Source organism: Meleagris gallopavo, chromosome 3, assembly GCF_905368555.1.
Source record: "Meleagris gallopavo chromosome 3, MGAL_WU_HG_1.1, whole genome shotgun sequence".
In the NCBI taxonomy this organism is placed as follows: domain Eukaryota; kingdom Metazoa; phylum Chordata; class Aves; order Galliformes; family Phasianidae; genus Meleagris; species Meleagris gallopavo.
This window is the reverse complement of record NC_139406.1, coordinates 63,703,253-63,728,638: the sequence shown is the minus strand read 5'-3', so window position 1 is coordinate 63,728,638 and position 25,386 is coordinate 63,703,253. Positions and strand designations below refer to the sequence as shown.

General features: G+C 38.6%; 1 protein-coding gene across 2 annotated transcripts; it reads right to left on the bottom strand.

The window, feature by feature from the left end:
* Positions 1–25,386, bottom strand: GDAP1 (ganglioside induced differentiation associated protein 1). Of its 2 annotated transcripts, none has more exons than XM_085221299.1 (7): positions 24,713–25,386; positions 8,820–9,191; positions 7,985–8,177; positions 6,615–6,785; positions 5,322–5,416; positions 4,756–4,870; positions 1–2,532 (listed from the first exon to the last, which is right to left on the bottom strand). In XM_085221299.1, the coding sequence occupies exons 2-7, from the start codon at positions 8,892–8,894 to the stop codon at positions 2,150–2,152; spliced, it is 1,032 nt and encodes a 343-aa protein (XP_085077425.1). In that variant the 5' UTR covers positions 8,895–9,191; positions 24,713–25,386; the 3' UTR covers positions 1–2,149. The 2 variants fall into 2 exon arrangements, with proteins under 2 accessions (XP_085077425.1, XP_085077424.1); XM_085221298.1 differs by having other exon boundaries at positions 6,615–6,788; positions 24,713–25,382.

Here is a 25,386-nt window from a genome sequence, read left to right as displayed (position 1 = left end):
TTTTTTTTTTCTAAATAGAGCAATTTAATTCATCAAGTCCTTGAAAACAATTGAGTCATGAAATTATATATAACTGTCTTTTTTACAAATAAAAACAAAAATTTCTTAGGTAAGATTTTTCTCATTAGTGAAATGGAGCAATGAGAATTAAATCTTATTTTGCTGAAGAAATAAAGTAATATTAAATTATAAAGAGGAGTCGATAATTCAATAATTTTATCTGCTTTTTTTATCTAGCAAACTTGAGAGTGAATCTTTTTGGTGCTCAAAAGTAATTGAGAGTCCACAACCATCAGCATCAAATACAAAATGCACTTAGACTTGTTTGCACAAGTTATCTTTTGCTTGTTGTAATTATCTACAGCTTGTAGATATTCTGAGGTTTTCTAACATTCAGAAAGAATACAGAAAACTTACTAAACAACTGTCAGAATTCTCAGCAATTCCTCACTGCTTTCTCTCTGCAAAATCATTCAAAGTCTACCTTCAGGTAGACAGGCATTTCTATCCGAAATGGGAGCTCAGTTCAAACATAATGAAAGTGTTAATACTTACTGAGCTGTGGAAAGTATCAATGTTTTTCTACACTTTCCCTACAAGATTGTAGCTTTGCAAAGAAATCTGCATCTATTCCCAAAACTACCTATATTTTTCACCTATCACCAATATGAGAACTCTCTGTAAGTAAAAAGGTGGCTAAACCTTCAACATAGGTTATCCAACCAGACTATCTTAAATTGTTTTTTACAAAATGCATTGTTGTACATACATTATCTAGTTGGCTGTGGAACACTGCGGGCAAACACTTCATAGAGGCTCATGCAATTGCTAACATAGCTAAGTCACATGCAAAAAAAATCCAGCCAGTGCTCTAAGTGGAAACAAGAGGGTGTACGTGGGACACTAATATGGAGAAAACTGCATCAAGCCACCACAAGAGCAAGATAGTAGGAGGGGATAGGAATGAAAGTAGGACATGTGCACTGGGATAGTTTGGCATGACTCAGCCAGGCCTTGTAGCTGAACTGTGTATCTGGCTGGGACAAAGGCTGCCCAAAAGACATTGAAAAGGCAAGTATCAAGTTTTTTGCTCACATCTGTGTATCAAGAGAAGTCCAGAATCTGCTGACTGCTGATGCTGACCGCTGATGCCTCTAAAGAATTTCACTCAAGCGGCCCACAAATCATGGATATTTATATGCCTTTCAGGTCTCTTCCTGCATTACTGCATGAACAACATACTAGAGAAAAGTGGCTCTAGAAGGCTGCTTAATAATACATTCTTAAATATTCAACTGCAAATCAGTAGACATTCATCAGTACAGAGATATTCAGCTCATACATGAAAGGCACAGAGCCTACGTGGCACTCAAATCCTACTCTGAGCATTTAAACTATCTTCAGTATTTTAACAATGCTTGTTTCTGCACAGTAATGAATTCTAGCCACAGTGAAAAGCTGTCACACTCCTGCAGCTATTAAATAAATATATTATAATCAGGTCAGCTACTAGGTAAAGGAGATAGAAGCACTAACCACTTCTACAAAACACTATCACAGCCTTTATACCTCCACACCTGAAAAGAAAGTATCTTCCTTCCAGCACCTAAAGGGAGCCTGCAATCGGGAGCAGAGCCAACTCTTTGAAAGGGTAGATAACAGCAAGACAATGGGAAATGGTTTTAAGTTGAAGGAAGGAAGATTGAGGTTGGATATCAGGGGCAAGTTCTTTACTATGAGAGTGGCGAGGTGCTGAAACAGGCTGCCCAGAGAGGTTGTGGATGCCTTGTCCCTGGAGGTGTTCAAGGCCAGGTTGGATGGGGCCCTGGGCAGCCTGGTCTAGTATTAAATGGGGAGGTTGGTGGCCCTGCATGTGGCAGGGGGGTTGGAGCTTGATGATTCTTGAGGTCCCTTCCAACCCAAGCAATTCTGTGAGTCTATGATGATTCCTTCTCCTGCTGCCCTCCCCCATATGTATTTTCTGCAAATATGTCAGCATCATCAATCAAATTATACAACTGCAGGAAATGATTACTGTGAGAAAGTTCTAATTCACAAACATAACCTTTCTTATACGCTTATATTTTATTGGGTATAGTCTACTGGGGGAGTAGAGATGGCCTCCACTTACCAGCAGGGGCAAACAGATCTAAAAGTAATTTTGTCTGGTTCTAATTGATAACATCATATTGGCAAATCTCTTCCGAAGACACACTAAAGCAAAATAAGCCATTCCTGCTAGCATGCCGACCATCAGGGTGGTGCCAAGAACTCTGGGTGCTCTCTTCTTGGCCACTCGAAATGCAGTTGGCAGAACTGCTGAGATTAATATATTGTTGACATGTCCTAAAACTTTGTGAAATGCTTTTCTCTTCAGGACACGCTCATAATATGCTTCCAAGTTCGGCCGTTTTCCATTTCCCCAGTTTCTTCTTGCTAATCCAAGAAATTTCAACCGATGTAACGTGACAGCAAGTGATACGTCTGCCAAACTGAAGAATTCACCACAGAGCCAAGGCTGACTTCCATCTTCTAATCAGAGATAAAACATAAAGAATTAAGAGCTGAAGAGGTACAAACACAAGTAGAAAACTGCATAGGCTAGTTCAGTGCTACTTCAAAACGCTAGCAAACAACACTAACACTGCAGCTACGCTAGGATCTGAACATTTTACCAATCCTCACTGATCACACCCTTTCACCATTGTTCACACAATCACATAGAGTCTTAGGCTCAGCAGCCTAGCCTGCATTTGTAAAGGAAGAAAGAACCACATTTCAGGTTCAAGAAATTGAAACCCACAGCAAACATTTATTTTTCTTGAGTGCATTTCTCAAATCTGAAGTAACTTAAACAGGAGCAAAAAAGGAGGAAGGCTGCTGAGCTTTTGCTGAAAAGCTACTATTTGCCTTCAGAATTTATCATCTTGTCTGAAGTGAAATATCTCTGTGGTAGTTCACTCAACAGCTTCTAGCTTGCTAAAGATTTTTAAGTCAAAAAGAAAATTAGATGACTAACATGTACCAAACACACCATCTCCACAAGAAGAGAGTTTCTGCTACCTGTCCTTCTTCTGTGCCTGCTAGAGCCAAAACCACGTTGTCTACATCAAGATGTTTCAGAAATGATCACTATCCTAAAGCTGTGTAGTCAAAGCAAGGAGGTAAATCTACCAGAGATGACTTAGCAGGCACTACTCTAACTACACTGATATGAAGATCATCGGAAGGGCATATCTGTACTGACTTGTATAGGGAGCTTTTGAAACCTAGGATATGAAATCTAGCTGCCAGTGAGTACTCTGCTCTAGCTTAGATCTCAAACAAGGCTATGCTATTCCTTCCCTATCTACAACTTTGCTTTGCAGATTCTCCCACACAGAAAACATGCAAAAACACTGGCATGAATGTTCAGCAGCACCTCTGCAGAAAAAGTGAAATTCTGCAATATCCCTTTGAAGTTAATTGTCACCTGAGGAAAGCACCCCACAAAACAGGACACTTTTGGTCCACTTCAACCAGCTATACAGATCTGGAAGAAAGGTCTCTAAGTCTTTCCTGTATTGTGCAAAGGCCATCTGGGAACTAACCCAATGTATTAAGATGATAGAAAGGAAGACCAAATTAGGTAACCGGTGTGAAAGCCACTGTCTGCAGTGGCAGCAGCAATGAGGGATCTAAGCAGTACTAAGAGAAGCAAACGCTCAGAGATCAGCCAGCAACTGATAAAAGCACCATTCACAAGCTCCCAAAATGTCAATACCTCAGACAAAATTAAAATAGGCATTTAATAGTCATATGTTTTATTAAATCCTACAAAGTCTGCCAGTTTTCATAAGCTCATCATCGTACAAGTTGACTCACTGGAAAGCCTGTGTAGCACAGAAAGTAAAGGGCTGCTGGGAATGGTGACAGGATGTTGGCTGAACAGATTTCTACCATCCTGTGGGAGTTAAACCACTTTCTGCAACTCTTTCACTGTTGATTCAGTAGAAAAGTTAACCTAGATTTTCAACTGCTTTTTCAAATCTACTGTCTTAATGATATCCCATAATTATTAGAACAGTTATTTACAGAGCCAAATGCACTATTACTGACCTGAGCAGATGCAGTTGATACTGACTGATGCTTCATGCAGGTCCCAGTGAACTCAGAGGAAGAATTTTTATTAGCATTACTGGAGTTGGACCATCAGTAAGATGACTACTCCCATTCAAACAAAACTCAACTTTCATTTTGACATATGACAGGTATACACTTTCAAAGTTTTCAAGAGTGCAGGCTTGTGCAATGATTAAAGCACTTATCTAAATTGCTAATTCTGAACATATTACAAATACCAGCACCCTATGTCCCTATAGTATTTCAATGAGACCCTACTTTTAAATAAACTGTGTTTACCATTAAAGTCAGGAGCATTATAGTAAACTGATTTCCACAACTACAACATCAAGAATAACATTCTGTAGTTACAGCTATTCTTGTTTTCTTTACAAGATATTGTAAAATTGTGCAACTAATTATACTCACAATATGCTGAAATGTGATCAGGCACTAAGATTTCCACTCACTGACAGCAGCAGTAAACTGAACAAGTATTTTAAACAGTATTAATCTGTTCCGTGAAGTCAGATCAGTGTATGCTAAAAGTATCACTTTGGATGTATTTAAAACAGGCCCATAATTGTGCTGTCAACCACTTTACTCAGTTACAAACATAAGCATCAACAGAATCTAGCAAGAATAATTCCTTACCTGGTGTTTCTTCATTTCGACGCTGCAATTCAGTCTCAACCTGATCCAAAACTTTCTCCAGTTCATCCAGTATTTTCTTTAGGTATTTTATATTATCATGATCCAGCAGTTTAGACTAAACATACATACATGTTAGTTTCTTAATGTACAGAGTTCATACTTCTGTAAGATAAACTTCTACTTAAGATACTACAGTGCTTATTCATAAAATGTGATTATTTTCTCCACATAACTTTTGGGTACTCCTAACACTTCAGATAGTACAAGAAGTTATATTAGAGATGTTAGATAGCACAGTTTGCCTCGTCCTGTATTGCGCTCAATATCCCAACACCAATGCTGATATCTACTTACCCATGAAGTCAGTGGAACCAGTCCAACACTTCAGCACACACTTGAAGCGTGTAGCTGATTTGGGGGATAGACTGCTTCACGCCTTGTAGGGTTAAACCACTGCATGACTATACTGGTAATGACAGGTGAAACAAATGTTTATATCATGACAGAAGAAATCTGACACTAACAAGCTGATAATAAAGGGCTGGAATACAAAAAAGTTTTCTTACTTTAAGGCGCTTCTGTTTTGCTATGTAGGCATCTTGAAGGTCTGGATTTTCTTCTGCAAGCTTTTTCAACTCTGATTCTGTATTACTTATTTGACCTGATACAAAAAAAAAAAAAAAAAAAAAAGAATTACATTAGCTATCCAAATCCACTCCATAATGAGAAGTGGAACTTCAATGGTGGTAGATGGTATCATCTTCTACGATATTACATATTCAGCACAGCAGTGATAGCCAATGGTCTGGACTGACTGCTAAAGTGAGCCTAAGCAAGCACTATCTGTTTCAGTGCGATCCGATACGAGGCCTAATTTGAAGCAAAAGGTACAGTTCACAGAAGGTACAGGCCAAGTTTCTTGTAGAGAACGCTGTAAGTCTGAAAGCAGTTCTGAAAAGTTAAACTGAAGTCATGATCATTAATCAGCTGAACGAGGATTCCTCATGCAACTCTGTGGCTGAAAGAAACAGTGGAGCCTTTGAATATATATACAGTATTAAAATAAACTATTAAATATTAGCCTCTAATTGATACCAAAGGGAACACAATACAAAGTCTAGTTCTGGTGTCCAAATCCAGGAAGAGAAGAAAGGAAAAAAGAGCTGTGAGAACTGAAAGACTATTTGCTAAGAGTTTAAACACGTCTAAAAACTACCGGATTTGAAACCAGATTCATGTAGGGAAGTTCTCTGATATACAGGGAAATTAGTTACATAACCTGCAGTTATTTCCTCTACTCTTTTAATATATTTTTCCATGGGAAAATGGTATGTGTAGAAAAGTCCTCCAGGTAAAATATTGACTTGAGGGAAATCAAGAAATATTTTACCATTGATTCTATCAGATCTCTACTTCATCCTTTATCCTGATTCTATATTGCTGTGCTATTTGCACACAGGGTTTAAACTGAGCTTTAACAATTTCCGTTAGTCAGATGAACATAGGCTACTTCCTTCCAGTTCTGTTCCCTGGAAACTTCTTTATAAGCATGAACAAGATAAGAAATTAAAATATTTACACCTGTCATAGCTGCCATTTTGTTTTGTGCAGCATATTTTCCATCGTTGGGAAGATTAATTCTATAGATGTCTCAAAAGCGACACTTCCTCATTCCCATTTTCAAATGCTAACAGACTACAAAACAAATAAAAAGTATACGCAAAAATTACTGAGTACTGAAATTAAAATCAGAAATATGTGCTCAGTAATGCTCTGCTTAAGACACACTAAAGACAAAAGATGAACATAATCCAACATCTTATTATATGACATGCACTCAGATCTGTAACAGTACGTACTACGGATTCTGCTTGTAGCATAGGCTGGAATCATGGAGTCCACAGTTAACTCAGGGTGCAGAATGCAGCCGTGCGTGTAGGCATCCATAGGCAAGGAGTCTAGAAGCTCTCTGTAGTGTTGCACCCTTGGATAATACATGCTCCCTTCTTCTGGCATTAGTCTTGGCACTTCTGCTGCAATACAAAAGTAAAATTAAGAACAGAAGAACCATGTGACTGAGAAGAACAGTACTTCCAAAGTTACCTTAGTTAGTCCAGCTACCATGAATGACACAACAATAGCTTTGCTATTCCCCACTGTTACTCAATACCTTGGCAAAATGTACACATACATACTTTGGTCATTTGAATAATCCCATTCCAATGCAGCATTCTACACAAGCATTTACTTAAGAGGCCTTCTAACCAGCAAATTTGATTCAGCATCTACGTAGTACTTCCAGGAATAGGTGATAGTGGCACACAACCCTTTCTCATTCTGACAACAGAGGTTCAGATAAACTACTACACCTGAAATCTTACTACAGCTGCAGTGCTGTGAAAACTGAACACTGCCTTAGAGAAAACCAATTCATAGCATCATTGTAAGTCCTGCATGCAACACTCAGTTTTGTTCTGCCCTCAATCTATCCACGCTTTGCCCCTCATGTGACCAAAATACCAGTGCAAACTGCCTGTCATATGAAGTTTTCTTCATGCCTTGGAAATTATAGCAGAACCATCGAACCCCTGAAACACAAAAATGCTCCCTCTTTCAATCCAAAAAAAGAAAGTTATTCATTTTCTTCACAATTGAGAAAGGCTATTTTCCAGTAACATAGACACAAACAATGTCAAAAGCAACCATATACAAGTATTTTCTTCCTACTTTTTACCACTTTATTCCATTTTGTCTCCAAAAATAACAAATTTGTTCTACTTCCTTTTTTATTCCCGCAATTATTCTGGAACTGACCCGCAATGTCCATTATTCTTTCTCTCTTGCAGAAAAGTAGGAGCTGTCTGACAATGGCAGTTCTGCAATTCTGTTGAATACAGCCTGTTCCGTGGCAGCCTCAGAGCTGAACTAGCACAGCACAGTGCTGTCATTTTTCTACTTCTCCGTGCTACCAGAATGGGTAAGAAAGACAGCAGCATGTTCATTTACAGATCCTCATGAAGGTACTGGAAGATGGGACCAGACCACATTAAAGAAAGGCACTTTGTCCCATACCACCCAGCACCAGCACAATCCGTTTATCTGCAGGATTATAAAGATTTTGCCATAAAGAACAAAACAAACAGAAAGTGATACAGATTCAGCTCTGACACTGCTGCATGATACTTGTATATGTGAGAAAGACAACAGACTGAAAGGCCTATAGGATTACCATCTACAAACGTTGCTTCGAGATAATCAATGATCTGCGTTGCATCACAAATAATATTTTCCCCATGGATGAGGACGGGTACTTCTCCAGACGCATTTAAGCGCATAAACCACGGCTCGTTGTGTTCACTCAGGGGCAGATTTACATCATGTTCTTCACATGTTAGCGCTTTCTCTGCGATCGCTAGGCGTACCTGGAAAGATACAACCAGATTTTGGAGAAAAGAAGGTTCTGGGGAGACCTCATTGCGGCCTTCCAGTACTTGAAGGGAGTGTATAAACAGGAAGAGGAATGGCTGTTTACAAGGGTGGATAGTGATAGGACAAAGGGCAATGGTTTTAAACTGAGACAGGGAAGTTTAGATATTAGGAGGAAGTTTTTCACACAGAGAGTGGTGACACACTGGAACAGGTTGCCCAAGGAGGTTGTGGATGCCCCATCCCTGGAGGCATTCAAGGCCAGGCTGGATGTGGCTCTGGGCAGCCTGGTCTGGTGGTTGGTGACCCTGGACATAGCAGGGGGGTTGAAACTAGATGATCACTGTGGTCCTTTTCAACCCAAACCATTCTATGATTTAGCAGATGGGAATGCAGCGCGCACAGTCCAGCTCCTCCCGGCAGGCCGGCTCCTGCTCTGCATGCCAGGCCCCGCACTCTGCCCTGCTCGTCCCCAGCGGGCTCCACGGACACCCTCTGCACACCCGCACCTCCACGCTCCTCCACTCAGCCTGCAGGCCGCGCCCGCCGCGGAGCCGCCCTTCAGGCGAAGCGAGGCGGCTCGCCGTCGCCTTCCCCATCGCCGCGGCAGCCCCGAGCCCCCTCCCCGCCGCCCTCACCTTCTGCGAGGAGAAGGACTGCGTCCAGTGGTACAGCACCAGCGGCGCCGCCGCCGCCCCACCGGACCCCGCCATACCCGCCTGCTGCTCCGGGAGCCGGCGCGGCGCGTTGCGGGGCGGGCGGCCTGCCTAGGCACAGCGTGGGAATGCTGCTGTCCGCAGTGGAACGAGGGGGCCGGCGGGGGGCCGGCCCTGCCTACGGGGAAGACGGCCGCAAAACCGGCTGCGACATTCCCTAGGGTGGTGCGGGAAGATGGATGCGCAGGTGGAAAGGTCACATGGCCTCTCAAAAAATCGGGGGCGGGGGGGGGGGTTGTTTGCTTTTCTTGAGCAGGGATTTTGATTGTAGATTTCAGGGATATCAGCATCATGCTGTCAGGGAAAGAAAAAAAAAAAAAAAAAAAAAAAAGGATGTTACCAGAGATCAGATCCTGAGTAGAACACCAGGGGTAAAATGCTCCATTGCAAAATGCCCCTCATTTACATTCACAGAAATAAAGATATAAATGTAAAATAATACACGTTGCTTTTGCCTCCAGCTATCCTGTCAATCTCAAGAGAGAAGGCTGCTCCATTTTGTTGGTTTTTTTTTAGACTAAGTCTAAAAAAATTGAACTATTCTGCAGTGAGGGGGAAGGGGTTGTATGTGAAGTCTTGGGGAGAATTCAATGAAAAAAAAAAAAAAAAAACAGCTTCCATCATCAGAAAGTGCCCCACCGGCACCAGTGCAGAGATGCAGTCACCGATCACACCTCAGGGATGAGGCCCAGCTGCACAGGCAAGGTGTGCTCACTGTACTCTGACTGATGTCAGCCCATGGGCCCCCTGACATGAGGCATTTCTGTGCACCAGGTGATGACCTGAACGAGCAATGCAGTGAGAGCTACACCCCAACACTGAGTACAGCTGGGGCCTGAGGGCCCCTCACGCCAACTGTTCCTGTATGCCACGTGATGATCTGCCTGAGCTGCATCGCAACGCCAAGTACCTTCAGTTTTGTGGGAAAATTTGACTAATGTCAAGCAAGGAAATGAATTTAAATCCACTGAAAGAGGCAACAAGTCTTATAAGTCAAAAGGGATGAACACACAAAGGTTTAGAAGCCTACATTTGAAGAAAGTGAGGCCTATGATTAAGGTTACCACATTGACCGCATGCAAGCAATCTGCAATCAAGTACAAATTATGACATTTGACAAATTGTTTTCTTAAATAACATTATAACATAAGTAATATGACTGCAATAGATGACATGTCCATGTATGTATCAAAAATCCCCCACCATAAAAAAGCTTAGATTAGTAAGTACTGAATCTCTTTAATTGAACATATTACATGTATTTAAATGCTTTACATTTCTAAATAAATAGTATTTAAAACAAAATGAATTCATAAGGAACTATATAAAAACAAATAATAGTGATGTTTTCGTTTTATTCATAAAGTATTTCTCACTGGGTTCTCACACCCTAACATTTTAAAGCTATATGCAGTTTATATTTCACAACCAACACAGGGATCTGTAATGTCCCCATTGAGTACTGACTGTATTTCTGATGGCATAAAGTCTCTCTTAGAACATTTATATCTTTTTTTTTTTTTTTTTTTTCTGGGAATCCACTGGAAGAAAAAAAATGTTTGTATTGCTTGGGCATTTTTGAGAAAGAATCCAAAAACACTAAAATGTTCACTTCAGAGGTATATCTGTGTTCTAACACAGTAAGGAAGAAAGGAACAGGGAAAGCAGTATTTCCTACTTCTGACCTGTCCTGTAACAGACCACCTGTGATCATATTCAGGTATTGTTCCTCAAATGCACTCATCAGTATTGCTACAGAACACTGTCAGGCTATTCATACAGAATGAAGCCTTCAGCTGAGGAACCAGGAGGCCCATCAGTGCTGGTGAAGGCAGTGTCAGAGCCGGGTTATGCCACAGGCTGCTGGCAGACAGCAGGCGCTCACCCCGCGGGCATGAGTGTCCCAGGCAGGGCTCTCTCCTCCCCGCAGCTTTGCACGAAGCTGTTAGTAGAACTGACCACACGAGGTCTCCCTTGTCTACGAATAGGAGGCAAAGCAACTTCTCCCTGGCAGAGGTGCTGAGGAAGAGATGCAGCTGATTCCGTTCACTTCTGAATTAACACCTGTCTACGCACGTATGTTTTCTCCCAAACCCTCTGCCTTCTGATACGCGAAGAAAAGCAAGCAGAAGTGCCAGATTATGAAAAAGCTCTAAGTATCCTGAAAAAAAAAAAAAAAAAAAAAAAAAAACTCTTAATCCAAATGTGTTTGTGTAGACCTCCAAATATGTACAGAATCGAAAGGAAAGTTATGTGCAGGTACTTTTTAATGAGTAAATATGATGAATACAAAAGGAGCACAAAGGACAACAACCCTGAACTGCAAGTCCAATTGGCATCTTGGTGCTCTGCCATTGAAAGCAGGCTGTTAACGTTGTCAGACAAATGGGTTTTCTTACCATACTGATAACTGCTCTCTTTCTCTATACGTCCTCTCCTGGGACTTTTTTAGTATTTTGTATTTATATATGCATATATATAAAATATGTATATATAATATTTATATGTACACATACACCCCTGTAATGTTTTTGTGCTCATATTTGTACATGGTGAAAATAACATTTACAGATATTACCAATAGATAAACAGTATCAAAATCAACTTACTACACAATAAGCAGATGTATAAATTAGGTCAAGATTTCTTCCATACTTCAGAAATCCCTCATATTGTCAGGAAACGACTAGGCCAGATGCGCCTTTGAAGTGACTGCTACAAGTAAAAAGTGATCAGTTCTTTCTATATATTCAAAATTAAGTTTGATTAGTCTGAAGGAAAAAAAATCTCTTGCTTTTTCTCTATGCAGAGCCATTATATGTGAAAAACAGCTGGAATCCTGCATATCCATTGTTAGCAGAATCACGGATTCAGTTCCAGGAGGTGCAGAACTGGCAAGGCGGACAATGGTGCAGGAGTTAATATCAGTTTGGAGAATAAAACGGATTTTATTCTGGACCTTCTGTCATCAATATTTATTGGCTAAATCCCAGTTGCAGACTCTGCATTACTGGCGATGACATGAGTCAGAAAGAGCATAGCACTGAATTCCGATACACAGGTGAGATTTAATATTGACGCAAGAACTGTCACTAAAAATTTAATATGACTGATGACTGACTTTTATGTGACTTCTAATATGACTGATGAATTAGACATGCAACTATTTAGAAACAGTGAGAACACAGAGCAAAGATAAATCTTGACAGCCACAGTTCAAATGTCCATGCCCTAATGTAAGGGTGTGTAAAAGGGATGAAATATGTGTGTAGGAATGATGCCAGCCTAAATAATTCTTGATAGTTGATGCATATTCTTGAGAAGTATTACCGAGTTGCAATTTTACATCCAACAAATCCAGCGATCAACAGAATTTATTCACTCATTTTCAAAGTTACTTGCCACACCATACGAGGTTTTCTTCAGGGATTCCACAACATTCTGCTGAATTTTTCCCTAAATACTACAGTGCATCATGTTCTGTGCAGAAGGAGTTTCAGAAAACCACACTTCAGAAATACTGCTTAATAATTATTTTTTTTAATAAAATTATTCTTAGTAGTTGTACAAAAAGCCTACTACAAAATAATTAGTAGTAGTGATGGCATACATTTCTATTTCTTGAGACATAATAAAAATTGTTATTGTTCTGATGCTATATTTACTTCAACAGTCTTAACAGTTTGAATAAATTTCTTTCCTGAAATTTTTATAAATCAGTTTTATAAATCAAGCACAGAAATACATTTATTATGTTTATATGAAGGAAAAAACAGCAATTTTTTTAGGAATAACACTTGAAATCTTGCTATTGCCATTACAGCTGTAACCAGTCTTTAATTTCTCAAGCTTTTGCACTCACCATACCTTCAAATTATAAAATCTAACATATCAGTCACATTCAAATAATAAACATGTTTATGCATACTTGTCTGTGCTTGTTGTGTCTCTCTGTACATGTAATATGCTGGCCAAGGAACTTGATTGTTACTGAGCTATTAGGAACATTTCTGCAAATCAGTCTCACTGAATGAAGCATTGAATCACTGAATGGCCAGGAGTGGAAAGGACCTTAAAGATCATCTAATTCCAATCCACCTGCCATGGGCAGGGTAGCTTCATATGCTCAGCTTTCCTTCCATCAACTTAAATGTGATTACTCGCATTAGTAAAAGCTCTATTTAAAAGTTCTCCTGTGCACTCTACCTTTGTTTGTAGCATCCAGGTGTTGGTTTATATTCTGCTGTTAATCTAGCAGTGATGACAGTTTGTTGAGCAAAGACTGCCATCATGATGGAACAGCACTACCAAGCACACTAAGTTTTGGCTGCCTGAAAATAAAAAAAAATCACATACGAACACAGCACAAACTATTAATGAAAAAATTAATATCTTAGAGCTATTGCTTGTAGCCAAAATCAGAAAATTCGGTTTTGAACTAGTAAAATAGATTATCTAGATGCTGAAACAAGGACCACCAAAGTGATTTATATTGATTTCAGTGGGTCTTAAGCCAGTTCAAATTCTAATGCAATCACACTGTAACTAGGATGATAATCAAACACAGCCTTGAATAAATCTGAGGGCTCTGCAACAAACTCCAAGTTTCAGAATCTTCAAAAATCTCTACAAACACTTCATTACATGTTTTATTGAAAATATGGTCAAAACTATCAATTTACCTTATAGCATAAGCTTAAGCAAAACATTTGATCTTTTCCAACCAACTCTTCACAAAAATATTTTTAAAGTACTTGAAAGGGTTATCTTGAACATCCAAACATTAGATTGAGAAATAGAAAAACAGCTGCCAATAAGGAAGAGCCATTCCTCATAACATCATTAATCACTAAAACAACACAAAAACACCATTAAATATTTCCTTTAAATAAGGAAATTCTTATTTCTTCAGCCTTAATTCTTGCTGTTCCTTCATTACCTTTGAGCAAGCCTGGACTGAAAAATATACAGTAATAGGCAAAATATTTCTGTTGGCAGCCTTGAAACTGCACTTCAGGAGATTTCAGACTTCCCTGATAGATGAAAAAGTGCTTTTAAAAGCTTAGGACACCCTCTGCTCTGTGGCACACTACACCAAAGCAGGAACAAGGACAGAGGCTGTTCTGCGCTAAGGCAGAGCCTCCCTGCGTCACCCACCCAGCAGGAAAACCACAGGGGCTGGCAGGGCAAGGCCGTTCAGAATTTTTCCTCTAGGGACAGGAGCCATGAACACGGACAGAATATTTTGCCTGCCAGAGCAACACTTAGACTTTTTATTCCAAAATCACATAAATTATGCACCAGCATTGCAGTGTCTTTTCACAATTGTAGTACAACAGAGACGATAGGGAAACTTTAATGGTTAGCTCTGATATTATATACTTATTATATGTTCTTCATTTTGAAAAGCTGAAGAAATTTTCATTATGTTCCACTTCTTACTACATCTGTATCAACCAACCAGAATTTTTATTCCTGATATTTCCCAGTGGAGGGCCTTGTGCATGCATGACTTACAGTAGTACCAACCCTCATTTCTGCCTGACAAAGGGAGACTCACAGTTCCTGTTACACAACCTCCATTCTCTTCAATCAGACAGCAGAATCCTACTTTGTTAAGCCTTTAGATTCGGATTCCTTCTCCGCTTTTTTCTTAAAACTAACAAAACTGCTATTCCATATTTGATTGATAATTTTTGACGTTTTCAGCCCCTTTACAAAGTGCTGATGAAAAAGCACAAAAGAAGTGGATTATTAGCTGATGCTATTTAGTAAACCCTTAATTTGAGTCTTGATCCAAAGAGATTCCACTATAATTTAAATTATCCTTTTAGTCTGTGGATGAGTCTTGTTCCTTAAACATCTGTGAGGGCAGTAGTCAAGCATATTTTAGGTGTACTGAATAGCAAGAAATGGGCAAATCTCATGCTTTGTGGACAAAGGTATTTTGTGGCACTCAGGTATTTCCAGTGACTTATGTCCACTGTGAGTAATAATTATTTAAGAAATTAGTATTCTTTGACTTGTTTGTTAAAAACTATCTATGCCACTTCAAACCTCAAATTGTTGATGCCTGAAGTAAAAGAGAAGAACATAAACTGTGGCTGGACAAATTATCAAAAAGCACACCCACAATATTCACCTACCTCCTCTTGTAAGCAAGACCCTCATTTGTGAAACTATAAATAGGATGAGATACACTTATGGGCAGCAATAGATCTGGGCACTGAATTGCTGCTGGTGTTCTTTTGGCACTGACTGAAATACACTGGCATGATTTTCTCTTAACAGCATAACGTCACTCGCGAATAGAGAACAAATACTGGAGCCACTGCTCTGAAAACACACTTCCTTCGTTGTATTGATCTCAATGAGATTTTCCTTAGAAAAGCAGATGTAGTGTACTACTGTCAGCTGACAGAACGTTTTAAAATGTAATCTGACAAAAATAAAAAAAAATACTAGGCTATATAGAGAAAGGGGTGAATTTAAATCCTGTGTGTGTAACTGATACAAATAAAAGCATGAAGTTGTCTCCGTGCCCCATGCAAGTGCAGAGAAGCAAGTGCAGCAGGTGATGGTATGTGTCTGAAATAACAAACCCTTTCCACTAACATCCCAGCTAATATACAGGGTGGGCAGGCAAACTGAGAAGCTGAAACTAGCTTTTAAAATTTTAGAGAGATACATACGTTTGGGGGTGGGGGGAATGTACCATACCTCAATTTAATTCTTACTATGTCTATTTTACAGTCCTCATAGTAAAACACAACCATAAAAAGATATAGAATTTGTATTAATGGAAGAGTCAATAGGAACAGAGCTTAGGGACAAGGAAATAAAAATGTCCTTTTGGTCCTGACGAGATAATCTATGTTATGAAGATGATTAGACTTCAGTAATTAAAAAATGCCCTTCAACATTTTAGATAGGCTGCTGTCAAACACCTTGAAAGCTCTAATACTTTAATATATTAAGCACAAAGTGAGAAATTACTGAATTAAATAAGAATGCGGAAAAAAACTTTTTATTCTCAGCCCCTCTGATTTCACTTTAGAGTATATTTTAATTCCAATTTTGACATTTTATATGACCTAAGACAAAGAGCTATTTTTCAGTCTACCTTTCCTCCTTTACAAAAGTGTTCCAGTGCTTCTAAGTCACTTGAAAACACAATCAAGTTAACGTGTAACAAGAAGAGGTTCATATCTTGGAGCAGTGTTTCATACTCTGATTAAATCTGTAATCCCCTTAAGTCATGTTTTGTTTAAACTCTGGCTTGTGATACCATTTCCTTCCATTTTCTTGATATCTCATGGCTGGAAGAAGATCCCTCCTAACTTCAGCTTCATTTGTAATGTTTCATTGAAGGCACTGAAAGTCTGGTAACCAGCAGACTTGTTGGGCGCTACAAATGTGATCTGAGTCTATCTCAGGTGAAGAACAGCATGACCATATTTATTGCTGATGCTATTCTTAGGTACCTATGACGTTCTCCCATCTGGCTGAGCAATGTTCGCCCGTTCATCTTTCAACACTCACTCCAAGCATGACAGGATGAAATAAAACAAAATTTACTGGTAGCAAGCTTACTTGCATATAGAAGACATATGTTAACAACTTCATCTTACACACACACATGCTTGTTTCAATAATGGTGTTAAATATTTTGTGGTCTAAATAGATTAGACCTTGAGGTTACATTAAAAAATAAACAACACAAACAAACAAACAAAGATAAAGAAAATACTGTATCAGATAATTCAGATTAGTTTAGAGGCAGAAGCCCATGTGTCACCACAAATTAAAACTTAACTTAATTGGTAGGAACTACAGATTATTGTCATATGGTATAAAGCTACTCAACAGTATCCAAGATCCACTGAGCTATTTTACCAAGGTCTGCTGGGGAGGCATAATACAATAGCTCCAGCTCTGCTCAGTGTCTCAAAATGTGGACAGCAGATGTGTCTCCCAAAGAAGTAAAAAGAGAGGAAAAAGATACATTCCTGGAAGTACGTAGGATCATCTCTTCCAACTTAAGGCAAGCAGATTTTAGACACAAAAATATAAATACCACTGTAGCCAGTAGAAAGAGAGAACCACTTCCCATGACTAATTAAACCCAGCCATGCTTAAGGTCTACACTACAATTTGAAATAGGCTGGGGGAAAAAAAAACAGCAAAACAACATGCAGAACTTTAGATTGAAGTCACATACACGTTTTTCACACTTGAATGTTATTCTTTTGCCCATGATAAAATAATTAATCAAACTAACAATCTAGAAACTTGCCAGGAAGGATCACAGTATTTCTTCTTTTAAACCTATCCAAATGTATTTTCAGTACCAAAACTGGAGGACTGCAAATTTATGTAGTGCTTAATTCATTCACTTTACAGAGACTGAAATTTTGTGTAGGAAATATCTGATGTCAAGGATTTTGAAAAATAGCTAACATTTTCAAAAATCCTTGGGATCAATTTTCCATATATTCTGACCAACCAGTTGTTTAGAATGAGTTCTCATTAAAAGTTGCATTGTTTAGTCAAAAAAAAAAAAAAAAAAAAGTCAGTCTCAAATGAAAACAAATGAAAAAATCATATCCCTGCATATATGAAAACAAAACTGCAGCTTCTAACCCTGGCACGCTTTATCTCAGAACCCTTCTCCATCTTTTTTTTTTTAAGTTGTCATGGCAGACACTTATATAAGCAAAATCACAATATCGTTAAATGTGGATGAATTAACAAAAGTCTTGCAGTGTTGCATAATATGAAGCAAGTGAATTTCAAAATTTATTTTAGTTCTCAAATCAGTGATACTTTGGTCTCTTTATCATATTTTTTCTCTTATCCCTAAATCAGTGATCAAAAAATTGTATGTACCTAAATTTCAAATAATGGCTTCTTTTTCATTAACATCTTATTGCACCAAGAGCATAAACTTTTACACAAAAGGACTTTATTTTCTGTGATTACTTCAGGATGATGCCTTGATAAAGAACATAAGGAAACCTGTTTTAGATTCCACACATAACAAGATGTTTTTTCCAAAAAAAAAAAAAAAAAAAGCAACGTAATTCAAAATTAAGGTTAAAAATCCTCCCAAACATACAGTTCATCTTTAGAGAAAGAATAACACAAGTAGCAATGTGCTCAATTAATACTTGCCAGAAACAGATATATATAACCTATTCATAAGGAGAGCCGCAAACATGATTTCAGGTAACTTCATAAATATTGTACTGCACCTAGAATATAGTGAGAACTGTCTGATATTCTGCTTTGATAGTTACGTCTTTCAAAGAGCAGAATTTAATCTTTAAGGTGAAATTTCACAAGACAAATAGAAAACCATTTTGCAGCAATGTAATATTATATTAAATGTATTTGCTAAGAATTATGTTTTTTAAGACAAAAAATGGGCTACTAGTATAGCCCATGGAGCTCCATGTACACATGGAGAAGTGGTGTCTTCATCACGCAAAGACAGCACGATATTACATTATAATTATTGGAACGTGAAAAAGCCAACAGAATGAAAACGAACAAAGAATAAACAAAATTTCATCCCATTTGGGAGTTTTGATTCATTTGTTAGGCTGATTACAATATTGTAGCCATTGCAATATTTTTGTCCATGTAAAATAAAACATCAAAACATATTTAAGTGTCCAACTTGCATGTTAACTGTTGTGAGAACAATGCTTTTTCCCCCAGCAAAAATGTTCATCAATAATAAAAATAAATACATAACCAAGAAGCATTTATAAACTTGGGCATAGCACACTTCTCTTTGTCTTCCACTGTGTTATCAGAAATTTGCAGAGTAAGCTATATTATCCTCACCAACATTTAATCAGATTGAGGGAGTGGCTTTCTATTAGAAGTACTTGCATCATAGCTGCCTATCCCTGTGGAACCCTAGGAATACTAAAACCCAATTCTTTTATTGAGGACTTTGTTAATAGAAACAAATCTTAAAATAGACTGTATAGTGCACAGAAATATCCATATGATATTAAATATGAAAGAGCAAAAAGCTTAGCTTTTGCCTTGCTTGCAGCAATGGTAACGTTTTCTCCATCATCTCAAAAAAAACCCCAAGGTTTTTACCTATAACTCATTTCTAGAATAGCAGTGATTTTCAGTCCATTTCATAGATGGATTCACTCAAAGGAAAAAGTATTTTATGTTAAATTAATAAGCAACCAAATGCATCAGAAGCACTAACCCAAGTTCATTGGTAAAAGCAACAGTTGTTTTGTTCTGCTCTAGCCTGGTGTAATCCAGGCTTCAAGGCCATGGCCATAAACATATATTTTAACAATGTTTTAAAATTAACTTCACATTTTAAAATTAGAAATATCATAGCTGTTGCTATTTTAAAATCAACTCACTACTTTTAAGGAAAGAAAAAAGGAAGACATTTTAATTTTTCTAAGAAGAAATGGCAAAGAAATTCAGAGGACACATCCCATGCTAAGACAGTTAAGAATGAATGCTGGCAGCCACACAATCTCACCTGACTGGTCACTAACCACACTATGAGACAGAACCAAGGCAGACTATAAGAACCTCTGAGGTCCAGGGAGCAGATGGAGAACAGCAATCCTCAGTTAAAGTGGGGAAAGATGCTTTCTTGAGATGCATTGGCCACTGCGCACATCATCAGGAGAATGTTGGTTTCCTTAACCACAAAGACATGTTGCAGAAATAGAAACTACAGAGCAGGTACTGTCTACTTAATGAAGAACTTTTTGTTTTTTGTTTTTTTTTTTAAACCAAAACCTCTGTGAATATCTGTAATCACTAGTTATGAAATCGCTGATTGATGAATGGGGATTTTGAAGAATGAATAGGTGGCCTAAAATGTGGCAGGCAGCCTAGATCTTTGGGAAGACAGCAGAGGCTCTCAATAGAGGTATTCAGGACCATCATGGCACAGTAAGTACTGAGTGGGGCTGCTGAACTTCTTTTTTCCATGGCACTAAAGCTATGTGTCTGAAAATGATCTCACTCATTAGCTAACTTAAATTATCTGAAGATTTGAGATCTTGAAGATGCTACCTTCCTACAGTTTAAAACAAAACAAAATGCATCCAGGGAGATGGATGTTTTTTACATCTCTAAGAAAACAGGAAGCAATCTAAATTTTTATCTGACACGAGAGCTAACACAAATGTTCCAAACTAGGAAAAGCTTCTGTCAGGCCTTGGAATATCTACAGGACTCGAGAGCTTTGGGTGCTGCTGTCCATACTCCAAAGCACAGAACAGGGAAAATGGGATTTTAACAACTGAGGACCCACTAGAAAGGTACAACTACATTAAAACTACAGCACAGCTACAGTAGAATGTTCTGGAGAAAACTTTTGTACCCACTAGATGAGTGAGTACATCAAATGTGGCATATCTTTTCCTTTTAATCAGTGCAGTGTACTGCCTGAGAAAGGAGCACTAGCAGCAACTTGGCTGAACGATCATAGAACAAATAATATTTGTAACTCCCAGGGGAAAAAAAAAAAAAAAAGAGAATAGAATTAAAAACAAAAGCTGGTTGTTCTTCTGTATTCTTTCAGATGCGTTAGGGCGATTGTTTGTATAGATGATCTGCAAACAGTATAATAAAATGATTCAGCTTTAAGAATGAAATAAAAATAAATCTTTTTGCTGGATTATTTTTAAGCTGGATTGGTTCCCTGATCCACATCATAGCTCACTGAAGAAACAGTTGTGCTGGCATGTGCAAGCTGGAGGGCTTGGGGGCATGAAAATATACTAAGCCAGCGTCAGCCAAGACCGTTGTGTTAAAATCACAAACCTAGATTTCCTCTCTACTGGATTTTATTTGATTATAAATACCAGAAAGGGCATTCTGTTTTCATAAAGAAATAATACAAAGGGCGTAAACACACACAGTTCATCCCAATGTGAAGGGAAAAACATTATCACAAGACAAACTTGACTAAATCGAGAGCTCTTCAATGATCCTGAAACACTAGAAGGAAGTACACGCAAGTAGAAAGTAGGTCAAATTACTAAAGGAAGAAAATTAGAGAACAGTGCAAGTACGCAGGGACAAAATCAGAAAGGCCAACTTGCAGACCAAGGTAAGGCTGATAAGGGGCAGATGGAAGCCAATCAGGGAAGAGGAGGAGAAGGAGGAGGAGGAGGAGAAAGAGGAGGATGACGAAGAGGAGGAGGAGGCTGAGGGACAAAGGTGCCCTGCGGAGAGGAAAGCTTTCTGATGTGACACAGAGATAAACTGAAGTGCTAAAAGTGTTCTCACTTCAGCCTCCACTATAGGGATGTTATCTACTTCAACCTAGGCAAAGCTCCTGACATTCATTAAAGATGATCTGAGTAAAACTGCGGCAGGAGAGTACATGTTGTTTACAGTCACTAAGTAATAGTTATTAATTATTGAGGCCTGAGGGATGTATCAAATACTAAATCTGAACCAAATCCTCTAACATTCAATACTTTAATAACTTTTATTATTAAAAATACATAACTGAAGAAAGTCCAGAGAACAGTAACAGTGACATTTTAGGAGGGAAGAAACAAAAGCTACAGACTACTTGGCCTGAAGAAAATTACTCAAGCAAGATGTGACGAGCAGCCTTCAAACATTCATGAACTTGCTACAAAGAGCAAAGCAATTAACTATTTTTATTATCCCTGAGAAAGCAATAGACAGAAATCCAGTAGTTGCGGGATTAAGATTGCCATTTAGAAAACACTTGCTAGTGACAAAACTGATTTTGTAGATCTTTTCAGGCTGCCTCATTTTCTGGGTGGTATCTTAGGGTATAACACTTTTCATCAAATCAAGAATTATAAATCAAACAGATCTGATGGATTGGTTTTTTTTTTATTTTTTTAAAGTGTAGAGTAACTATAGTGATGCATTCTTATTTTTGTTCTGTAGACTTTAAAAACAGACAGATCGTGTTGACAAGAGCCAGAAATAATATTTCATTATTTTCCTATAATTTCAGAGGTATTGATAATACTTGCATGCCATATTTATAAAATGACCTAATATCTTCACATATTAAAAAAAAAAAAAAAATTATCATTGCAATATTGCAATACACTGTATGTTATTTGTATGGACTGTTCTGTTACTGTTAAAATCATTTGAGAAACAAAGATGATTAATATAAATGCTGCATTTCCTTTCTTAAAAATAAGCCTCATTTTTATTTCAAATCTACTTCAGTTCCTGTTCAGAGCAATGCTGAAAACAAAAGTCTGTACAAAACATAGCCATCTTGTCTTCAAGTTATAAAAGGATTGGTATCTTTGTTTTATAAGCTTCATTGCTAATTTTGCAAAGAAAATAATAACTTCATATTCAGTAAGTAAGCATAGCATCTGTGGAATTAAATACTCTATTTTACCGGCTAGGTTGCAGCTGCAAACTAGAACCGAGCCTTATCAATGCAGCTAGGGGAATAGTTTTGTAACGCAATATTTCTCAAATAGGACAGCAATTTCTCACTTCTTTTTGGATAAAAAAATCCTGTAGCATTATCATGCTGCTATTCACAGTAATGTATTCAATTTCAGAGTTTGCTGAAAAAAAGTGATATGTTTCAATTAACAATTTAAGTTAATGTTATACAGAATAAATATACTATATTTATAATTGTTCATTAAGACTGCAAGCGTGCGCACACACACACACAAATCAACACAAATGTTGTGGTTGTTCATATGGATGCCTTTTGAATTCTTACCTTGCAGCTTCTCTACTACCTTTGTTTCTTTCTGCCCCCTGCAGCAGTCCTGTTGTGGACTCACCCCACATAACGCGTATAACTCATCAGATCAGCATCCTGCCTCTGTTCTGCAAAGCACTTAAGAACATTCTTCAGAGCTTTGCTTTATTTGAGAGCAGATATTTTACAGATGTTTAATTTAAAGCTCATGTGCAGTACCACTGAAGCAAATGGGATTACTAAAGTACTTAAAGTAATTCCCCGCTGAATCAGGCTTTTAAGAGTAAGAATAAATGTGCCTAATTTTTATTCATGCATCAGATAGCTATCAGACTAATAGTTTAAACTCAGCAGTTTTGTATCTAGTTAATATTAAATTGCTAGAGTTTAATATCTTCACCTGTTGCATCTACCATCCCTGCATCGAGGACATTTCTAAATACAACCCTGTAGCACAGGTTTTGCATACATGCAGTGTCCTTAGGTGCTGGTGTTCTGCATACAGAAATTCATCACACTAAATGCTGCGAGTACTTAGCAATGGAACTACACAAGGTTAATTTTCTCTATATACAAAATATACTTCAGAAAAACAAAACAAAACAAACAAACAAAGACCCTACAACCCCAGAAATGAGACACTAGTGGCTTCTTCTTACATTGTCAAGATGTATGACACTATGTATGACATGAATGACACTAAACGTTCAATGCAAAGCATTTCTGTCCTCAAAGCTCTCAAAATCCATCCCCTGCTGAAAATACAATAAGAGAAGGCTGGTAGTAACAAATACATCTTGTCACCACGCATCAACTCCAAGATAATCTCATTAAAATTAATACACCTGGAAATATAAACTACTATTCATTTAGCATCATTTGTAAGTCACCTAAAGACCCACCAAGATATTTGTGCTAGCAGAAAAACATATGAAATTCTCTCCTAAAATTTCCATTGGTCACCTCTGCCTCATTGGTTCCTATGACCTGATATTAACTCTATGTAATTTAAATCAAGGGGGTAAATCAAAATAGCTAATAGACATTCTGTGAGTGTAATGCTTCAGCACCTTCTTTGTAACATGCCACTTCTGCTCCTGCTCTCTGCCATCTCTGTCCTTGTGCGGGGGCCCAGGAATACACAGAAAGGCAATGATAAACAATCTTGGTCTTCTGGGATTCTAGGCTAAAACACAACATGGCTTTCTCTTGTGTTGTAAGAAAGAAAATAGGAAATAGGGATCAATACAAGCAGAGTGAAAGCAGTAAGCTCCTCTGGGATCGCTACTGTTTCAATCTTTTCCTTGGCTGAGAAATGCAAGATATGTAGGGCATAAAACCTGATGAGCTCAGGAAAGAACCAGAGGACACAGAATTGATCTTTTTCAGCAACACCACCGACTTTTCAGGCTTCTGCTCCAGCACTAATAGCAGCTTTGCACAAAAGCTCCCATTGCATACAGGTCTCAGACCTCAGCTCACTATAAAGCCTTGCATAAAGATGCAGAAAAGACTTCCTGGTGTCTGTGACAGAGATAGGACATTCTTGCCTGGTTTTTCACATTCCACAGCTACAGAGCAAAATCCCCAGGGCACAGAGGGGCATTGAAACATCCCCATATTCCCATGGACAAGACATATTTCTTCAATTTTGGCTTATTCTCTTCATGTGTGTGCAAATATGTGTGCACAAACACATCTATCTATCATTTTCCAGCAGAACAAGAAATCCTGTTTGGGCTTCATAGCACACACTTTCTCTGATCAAAGGAGATGATGTGGGACATGGTGCAGTGACAGTGTTTAGCATGCTGCTGGGAAAAGCAGGTTTTTTGGTGCTGCCCACACGAGCACAAAGATGTGCGCAGAACAGTGTGGTGCGAAGCACAAAGCTTGACAATTTATTCAGCTAAAGTTGAATGTTTAATATGCACTATATTTTCCTTCAGTTTAAGTCAAAACTGCATATTGTTGGGCTGAATTTGGCATTAATTTCTGAAGCTTAGCTTCCAGCTTCTGATAGTTCACACTCAAACATTAGCATATTGAAATTCTTCATCTGCAGTTCAGTTTCTACCCTTACCAGTAATTCCTATGAACTTCTGCTAACATCACTCTGGCCGTTTCTCCACTCTTCTGTGTCCAGACAGCATAGAAGATTTGCAAGTATGATTCACACTTTTTACAAAATCCCCATTGAAAAGGAACATTTGCTTTCAGATTTCCTCCCAGTCTTGGTGTACGGCTGCAAATGTATACAAAGCCCAGACTTCAGAAGCGATGCCCTGGGACAACACCACCTTTCAGTTCCTTCTCCACCAGTTCTAAGCTCTTTTGTTTCTCCCGTCATTCACCCCTGTATTTTTATCTGATTATCAAATACCTAGCAGAGGAAGACTTGGCAGCGTTTAACGCCATTCAGTCACCCGGCGGTCATGGAGCTGGGGCACAACGTGAGGTTCTGTACCGAGTTCCCAGCGCCGTCCTTGGAAGGCGTTCGCGCAGCTCTCGAGGCTTGAGCTTCTGCGGCCGCATGCCCCTTTGGGACGACGGGATTGGGGTGTGATTGAGGCAATGGACAAAGCACAGCTCCACACCTGCGACTTTAACTTAAAAGCAGCGTTAGAGCCCAAAGACCGAAACATTTCAGTACCACCTGTGAGCACACTACTTCACAGGCTGCAGGCACTCGCAACGCCCGCAGGAGCTCAGTGCTCTAGCCCTCCGCACGCCGTCCCTGCCCGGGGGACACCTTAC